Source organism: Bidens hawaiensis, unplaced genomic scaffold, assembly GCF_021521415.1.
Source record: "Bidens hawaiensis isolate Kalapana, Puna unplaced genomic scaffold, B.hawaiensis_p1.1 tig00039069_1, whole genome shotgun sequence".
Classification (NCBI taxonomy): Eukaryota; Viridiplantae; Streptophyta; class Magnoliopsida; order Asterales; family Asteraceae; genus Bidens; species Bidens hawaiensis.
In genome coordinates, this window is record NW_027505591.1 from 85351 (window position 1) to 94111 (window position 8761).

An 8761-nucleotide genomic window follows, 5' to 3' on the forward strand; every position below is an offset into this window, starting at 1 on the left:
GCTTCTTTATACGCGAAACAAATTCCAAATTGTGTGGAACAAGCTTTAGGATCAAAGAATTGGAAGGATGCTATGGAAACAGAGATGAAAGCACTGATATAATGCATGGGAGATATGTGATCGCCCCATAGGAAAGAAAATCGGTGGGTTTTCATGATTAAACATAAACTAAATAGAACTATTGAAAGATACAAAGCACAGTTGGTGGCTAAAGGCTGCACTCAAACTTATGGGATTGACTACCAAGAAACATTCTCTCAGGTAGCCTAGACTAACACAATCAGTGTCCTTTTCTCGATAGTTGTAAATGAAGGATGGCCTCTTCATCAATTTGATGTTAAGAATGCATTTCTTCATGGACAATTAAAAGAGAAAATGTATATGGAAGCTACACCCGAGTTCACGGAAAATTTCAAAGCAAAAGAAGTTTGTCACTTAAAAAGAACGATCTATAGGCTAAAACAATCTCCTAGAGCTTGGTTTGGTAGATTTACCCTAGCAATGAAGGGATATGGATTTCGACAAGGAAATTTTAATCATTCACTCTTCCTTAGAACCAGAGGTAACCTTGTAACTTGTTTAATCATATATATTGATGACATGATCATTATCTGGAATGATGATGAAGAAATGAAGAAGTTGAAAGCAAACATTTTTAAAGAATTTGAAATGAGGACCTAGAAAGGCTTAAATACTTTCTTGGATTTGTAGTACTAAGATCTAAAAGAGGTATTTTTATATGTCAAAAAAAAATATTCTTGATGTTTTAGCCGAGACAGGTATGATCGACTGCAAACCGGATGATATGCCAATGGTGGTTAATCATAAACTACATATGGAGGAAGGAGGGGAACTGATAGATAAAGAAGGTACCAATGCTTGGTAGGAAAATTAATGTATCTTTCGCATATTCGTCCAGACATCGCATAAGCAGTGGGAGTAGTCAGCAAATGTATACATCAACCTCAAGTTATTCACATGGAAGCAGTATGAAGAATTATCAGATATCTCAAAGGAACAACAGGCCACGAGGGTCTCTTCCAACCAAATAGACACCTAAAATTTCAACGTTATACTGATGCAGACAGGGTAGGAGACAAAGATGATGGAAGATCAACATCGGGTTACTTCACTTTAGTTGGTGGAAATACATGGAGAAGCAAAAAACAGAAGGTCGTAGCATTATCTAGTGTCGAAGCGGAATTCCGAGGGATTACACAAGGCGTGACAGAGGTTTTAAAGATGATAAACTTATGACAGAAATTGGTTTTCTCCAAACCGACGCCAGTAGAATCATTTGTGATAACAAAGCCGCAATACAAATTTCAAAAAATCCTGTCCAACACGACCGCACAAAACATGTGGAGGTCGATAGAAGTATCATCAAAGCAAAACTCAAAGCGGGGATTATAAAGCTTTCATTCGTTCAATCAGAAGACCAACTTGCAGACATTCTAACCAAAGCCGCCAACGGAAGAATATTCAACAGTTGTCTTGACAAGTTGAGGATTGGAGACCCCACTACTCAACTTAAGGGAAAGTGTTAGAAATTATAACAAAATAATTATATGAATATTGTAAGGGATCAGTTTCCATCATTTCCCCATTTAGAGATCTCAACAAATTTGACAGCTAACTTTGTACCGTTGGAATCAATGTTTTAAAAACTGGTTTTTTACTCATACCGGATTGGACTAAAAAATGATATAACCGGTTGAACCGGGTTGTACCGGAAGGTTCAACCGGGTTATGTAGTTTACCTTGTAATTTGAGATATTGCAACTTCAACTAAAACATAACCCAAAAACATATGATTCCATAATAAAATATAATCCATACTTAAAAAATAATACAACACTACTTGTTTTTTTAAAAAATAATTCAAAAGTATACCCATTTCAATGTTAATCGCTAGGTTAAAAGTAATTTTTAAAAATATAGGCCACAAAATATCAAAAATCTCTTGGGCATTAAACCGGTTTGCCGGGTTAAACCGGTATTTTAAAAAAACAACCGGTTCGATATTCTAGCAAACTGTTCAAAAATATCAGGCAAAATACCGCCCTGATATGCGAAACCCAGTATTGCCGGTTAAACCGGCCAGCATGAACCGGTATTTAAAATATTTACAATCAAAACATAACACAATCCTTTTTAATTTTGTATTTCCTTGTTAAAGGACAGAACTTTCTTTTGTATTTCAAGGTTTTCTTTTCTAGCTTGCAAATATAACAAAAACAAGAATACTTAATAAAAACTCTCTAATTATCAAGTCAATAATGGAGATAGAGAAGATAAACGTCGTAACACTACATTTTATTCAACTCACGTGTTTCTGATATGTTATTACAATAAATAAATTGAATATTAAGAAACGTAGTCAGATAAATGACAAGTTATAATAAAATTCTTTGACCGGGCCGATTAAAATATTTTGTTATTATTGTACGACTTGACCGTCAGGATCAACCATTATGTTCTTGGAAATATATCTATTTAACTGTTATTAAATACTAAATATTAGATATAAAAATATTAAGACCATCACCAATACAAAGTATGTAAACGTACTTATCATTTCTTTTTCCTTTCACACATTCTATTTCATCATTTTCTCTCTCATTCTCCCTCACATGTACTTAGCCAAGGATTTTTCAAAACTCTCTTTGTCTTGTCTCTCTCCTCCAATTCATCATTCATATCACAAATGCAAGCTAAATACATTGCATTGGGTTTGGTCTAACTTCTAAGAAATATTTATCACTCTTTTAAACAGTCCATATTTAAAATTAACAACTTAAACTAATAAAAGATCACTCTAATATAAATGATTATAACGGATATTCGTATTTCAACGGTGAAATCCTTTAATTTGTCCATGGTTAGGGATGAAGACAGCCGAGACCAATCTCATTTAAGTTGTGCTCGACTCAACTAAGTTACGAGGACTCCAGCTAGAACTTGTCTCATTTCAGACGCTAATAATTTTTGAGATTGTCTCGTTTATTCATACACCAATTGATAAATACACAATTATATCTATTTAATGTATGACTATAGTTTTCATATATACATATACTAGATTTTATCCTCTGTATTACGGGGTTGTTTTCATTTTTTGTTTCTAATATTTATATATTTTTTATTTTAATTTTATTTATTGTTAGGGAGCTAATAATATACTCAGGGTTTGATGATGAAAGAGATTTACAAATAAATAAGATGTTATAACCCGTTTAAAAGATATATGAGTTTGGTGAGACCCATGACCCACCCCGTATTACTAGGGTTGTTTTACATTTTTTGTTTTTTAATATTTATGCTTTGGATTTTAATTTTCTTTATTGTAAGAAAGTTAATAATATACTTATGATTTGATAATAAAAGGGTTTCACAAATAAATGATATGTTATTAGCAATTTAAAAGCTATCTGGATGTGGTGACCCATGACCCACTTATTTTTTTTTACTATAAAATTGTTTCTTAATTATATAATATCTTTTTTTTTAATTTGGATATTAATATTTAGTACACCCTATTTTATAGGATTTTCATATAAAATATTTGGTAAGATTAAATTTTAATTTAATGAGATGTTATAACCCGTTTAAGAGCTATCTGGGTTTGGTTAAACCCATACCCGTTAATTCGTGTCAAATGCACGAGAAGACTCCATTTACAAATAAAGCAATCTGATAACTTAAAAGAATTTAGGAAGTAACCATAGAGCTTTTAAAGGTTTCATTTATATATATATATATATATTATAGATATTGATTATGGATACTTTTAGTTACTTTAATGATAATTTTATATATAGTGATCATATAGTAACTACTGTGTAAATATATATTTAACAGGACAGAAAAAAAAAATATCTTGTTTTGGCTTACGAGCCTACTTGAGTTTGATAAGTGAAGCACGAGCTTGTTTAATAAACAATTTTTTTTACACGAGATTGTTTAAGCTCGGATCGATATGAGCTTGTGACTAGCCGATATCCGATTCTTTTTGCTGGATTAGGTGATTTTACCAAAAATTAATGAATTTAGGTGGCTTACTAAACTTTAAGTGCTTTTAGATAATTTGCTATATCAGATAACCGGATTATGAGAACACATCAGCTAACTTTCCAAATGACAATCCATATCATCGTCCAAGTCCAAGTCATTGTTCAAAAGTGGCAGTTTGCGTAATCCGCTATTTGAGATAGCGGCTTCCACATGTCACAATTGGATGACTTGGGCTGCCATTTGGAAAGTTAGCTTATGTGTCCTCATAATCCGCTATCTAAGATAACAAATTACCTAAAATCATTTAAAATTCAGCCAGCACCTAAAACCACTTCTCATTTTTTATTCATATATTTTTTTGTCAAACCACCTAATACAACAAAAATAAAAGCCAACATCTTGAATAGCTCATGAATAACTTGCCTTGTTTTACACTCCCTACACCCCATTAACGATGATAATAAAACAAGCAAAAACCCTTGATTAAAGTGTTTGAACCATGCATGCAGCAAATTTTGCATGGGTTTCGGTTCGATTCCAACAAATGTATATCACTAATAGGATAGAATAAAACACTATATTTTTAGGATTCGAACTTAGTTAAAGATGGGTTGCAAAGCCTTTCAGAGTCCTGACATGCAAATTAATTTTGAAATTAAGAAAAGAAAAGGAAAATGTGAAATAAAAAAATCCGGTTAAATAACCGGCTTTTCCCACCACCACTTGTGTTTTTTGAAGAGAGAGGATAAGAAAATTTCTAGAAGATTTGATTCCCAAAAGCCCATTCAACTCTTTCATTTGTGGACTGTAGAACTTGACATAGTCAATTTGAGCTGTTTTTAAAGCTACAATAATTTGTCATATCTATATCTTTTTCTGGTTCAGTAACCGTTAGGCTTTAGCTTGACCCAAACACAACCCATTTGTCGAAATGGGTCGGATCCACTCTCTGATTTCAACTTCTGCTCTCATCTGGTTTGTTTCTGTATCATATGATATGCCCATTGTTTATGGGAATGCTGAAGGTATGTGATTTATTGATGTCAGTTTTAATTAAATGCACTAGTAATTTACATTTACCTCAACTGCTTTCTTGAAATCTTGAACAAGTATTAAGTAACCTTGTACTATGCATGCTCTGAAGAACTTAAGTAGAAAATTCATTAATTTGATGTGTTTAAGATGAGCAAGTAACCGAGTTATGCGTAAGACAGGTGATGCATTGTATGCCTTCAGGAAGCAGTTGCGCGATCCTTACAACGTTCTGCAAAGTTGGGATCGAACTCTAGTCAATCCTTGTACTTGGGACCATGTTACTTGCAACTATCAAAACTCTGTTACAAGAGTGTAAGCTTATACACAATTTTAACAAATTTTTGAAATATTAGTAATTTCTCCATCATCAAGTCTTACAAAGAATTCTACATTCGCAGCGATCTTGGAACTGCGAACTTGACTGGTCAACTTGTTTCACAGCTTGGGCAGCTTGCGAATCTGCAGTACTTGTAAGTGTTACTTTATCTAACAAAGTTCCCTTGTTTAATAATAATTTCGGTGTTTTTAACTGCTAACGGGTTGAATGAAAAAAATAAAAGATTTCGTGTAAAAGGAAGCAGATCAAGAGGCCAAACAGCAAAAAAGTCACCAAAAATATTTTTGATACATAAAACATCTTAATTTTTTTTATTGAAGACAAATTATATTGGAAATAATGTAACAATCATGTTTGACCCATTAATTATCTGTAGAAAAGGTGAGAGTTTTGGACAATATTAATTTGGGCCAAGCCAACCAAGTATTAACTCCTACCAAGTTTTACCATTATCCAACCTGTCGAATGTGTCCATTTTACCGCCTCTAGTTGTTACAAATACCAACATGGTTCTAAATTAATGTTATGTGTGACAGGGAGCTATACAATAATAACATAAGTGGAAAAATTCCTGAACATCTTGGGAACTTAACGAATTTAGTAAGCTTGGATCTTTACCTAAACAAGTTAGAAGGTCACATTCCAACATCATTGGGCAAGCTTCAGAAACTTCGCTTCCTGTATGATTTCACATCATTCACATTGTTATCTTGATAAATATTACTGCATTAATTATCAGTACATCAACAATATTATTACAATAATTATGCAAATCTTAAAATTAGCCTGAAACTTTATGTGACATTTAAAATGTTTGAACCGTTCCTCTTATAGCGTATTTCAATGATTCAATCTAACCCATTTAAGATAAAACACAACTGAAATAAATAATCTGTTAGTAAATTATCGTTGTGATTATCTGAAAAGTCACGGTGTTGTTTATCTGCTTCTTATGCAAGGATAGTCGTCTCAACAACAACGCCTTGACAGGAACTATTCCATATTCATTGACTACCATAACTACGCTGCAAGTTCTGTGAGTATATATTAAAGTGGGCTGGCCCGGTTTTACCTATTCATGTATATATTACAGCAACGATAAACACGTATTTTATTTCTTTTGTTTTTTGCAGTGATTTATCAAGCAATAATCTGAGAGGATATGTTCCTAACAATGGCTCCTTTTCACTGTTCACGCCTATCAGGTAACAGAAACAAGTTCGGGTCAAATAGGTAACTTTTTGTACAGATCGGAAAAGGTTGGGCTGGGCTAACCCAAAACACCGTTTGTCTTAAACATTGTATATTCATTTTTGTTTTCTAATAAAAGTAGTGTTAGTTAAGACTTAAGATAGCAAAATTATCTTACTTGAATAACAATATGATTCTCTGGGTTAATATGGTATAACTGGTTCTATACATTAAATAAGTACTTTGGAAACTTCCTACTCGTTTGATCGTTAGAGATAAAACATAGCCTGACCCAAACTGACCCATTCTTAAAGAGAAGAGTCAACTTTTAAGAAGAGTCAACTTGTCACCACACCACTTCGTGTTGTTGACTGAAAAATTTTGTATTCTTTCAGTTTCGCCAATAATCCAAAGTTGATTCTTCCCGCGATTATTCCTCTTGCACCAGCCCCGGCTCCTGCTCCAACTCCATTGAAAACATAATCACCTTAAGGTAATTCACGTCTGGTCGGGGTTGGGTTGGGTTGGGTTGGGTTGGGTTGTCATATGAAAGTTTTTTTGTTTATCTGTTTTGAGTTTTCTGTAATCTTAATGTACTAACATTGTTACAAAGATTATATCTTATGAAATAATAATATCATTGGTTTAAAAAAAATCAAACAAGATGTTTTTAGCATTTGATATTAATATATACTTAAGAAAATTGTTAGATTTGTTGAACCTGTTTGACCCGCCTTTTATTTTTCATTTTACCAGTTTGACTTGTTATCAACATATATTTATACAAGGGGGTTAAAATTGTCACCTCTAACGCCCTTCAACTTTAGGACGCGCACAAATAGGATTTGCAAAACAATTTTTGACTTGACTTTCTCAAAATCTAATTCAATTGATGAAGCTTGGACTAAATCACAGGGTGACCGAAGTCACATACCTAAAAATTTTTGGGTGATTCGGTTCGGGTCAGGTCAAAAAATATAAATTTTCATGTCGGTGATTTGGTTCGGTTCGGATGGTTCTCTTTGGAAATATCTCTTGACACTCTGATACATACAAATCAAATTTAAGTTTCAACAATCGCTCTAACAAAACGTAGCAAAAAGCCTTCAACAATCAAACTTGTAATTTATATTGACAATATACAGAATTTTAAGCTTATATATAGCATTTATATTGGTTATATACAAAAAAAAAGGCAAGTTCTTGACAAAATAATAATTTATACTTAGACAAATTTTTGAGGCAGCTAAAGCTTCATGATAATATTTGTATGCATAGTCAATGCATCATACGACTTCTTTCAGTTGTCCTTTATCTGGTTTTTGTTAAGTTTTTATCCTCGGGGATTTTATATAGTAATTAATAGGGTGTGTATATACGTATATCCTAAAATTTATATACCATGATAAAAAAATTAGAAAACTTTTATAAGAAGAATTGAACCTAGGACATCCCAAGTTAACGACCAATGCGTTAGCCACACAACCTCTTTTCTAGTTTGTTTAGAGGGTGCACTTCAATTTTATAAGAGGGTGTAACACCTATAAATATTTTCGGACAAAATCGTGAAAATTTATCATGCTAAGCGGAAAAACGGGGGTGACCGGGGACACCCCGGGTCCCCATTAACCTACACCCATGAATTCAAAATCATAAACATTTCATTCAAACTCTTTAATTCTGACTCGAATTGATAAATCTGACTAGACTTACTAACCCTGGTTGTGAACCATGAACTTTGTGATGATCATGTTGGTGTTTATGAAAACTGAAACCAAAAGAAACCATGATGGCATTGAGACCAACAAAGCCAGCATCATTATTTTTCAACTATGCAAGATATACGACACCTCACTTCATAAGAACAATGCTCTATTATACTAGAGACGTTATAGGAACCTTTAATACATGCCTATTTTTAGGTATTATGTTTGCGAGTTTTCATACGATAAACGAAAGATTTCTGTAGTTCGGCCTTTATTTTCCGTATGAGTAGTATGTTCTTAGCAGCAATTAGGGTTGAATTGTCTTCTATATGTAGGCAATGATTTGAATGATGGAACAACTTAGCGATCATATGTGATAATGTGATAGAAGTGACTTCTTACATATGTTTGGATGGTAGGCCTAAGGGTATACTTTAACGTTCAGGGCGTTAAAACTGAGTTGGCAAGGGTTAACGAG

The 8761-nt window shown here is 33.1% G+C and overlaps 1 protein-coding gene across 1 annotated transcript; it reads left to right on the plus strand.

Moving 5' to 3' along the window:
* Nucleotides 1-4883: 4883 nt before the first annotated feature.
* LOC143614148 (LRR receptor kinase BAK1-like) lies at nt 4884-7060 on the plus strand. The gene is made up of 7 exons (XM_077087666.1): nt 4884-5039; nt 5229-5361; nt 5448-5519; nt 5923-6066; nt 6351-6422; nt 6520-6591; nt 6973-7060. The coding sequence occupies exons 1-7, from the start codon at nt 4946-4948 to the stop codon at nt 7058-7060; spliced, it is 675 nt and encodes a 224-aa protein (XP_076943781.1). The 5' UTR covers nt 4884-4945.
* The last annotated feature ends 1701 nt before the right edge of the window (nt 7061-8761 follow it).

What these genes read in the sequence shown, in the direction of transcription:
- LOC143614148 (XM_077087666.1), top strand. Translation starts at nt 4,946, where the DNA reads ATGGGTCGGATCCACTCTCTGATTTCAACTTCTGCTCTCATCTGGTTT. An exon ending in TGTTTATGGGAATGCTGAAG is followed by an intron (nt 5,040 to 5,228) that starts GTATGTGATTTA and finishes TGCGTAAGACAG; the next exon opens with GTGATGCATTGTATGCCTTC. An exon ending in CAAAACTCTGTTACAAGAGT is followed by an intron (nt 5,362 to 5,447) that starts GTAAGCTTATAC and finishes CTACATTCGCAG; the next exon opens with CGATCTTGGAACTGCGAACT.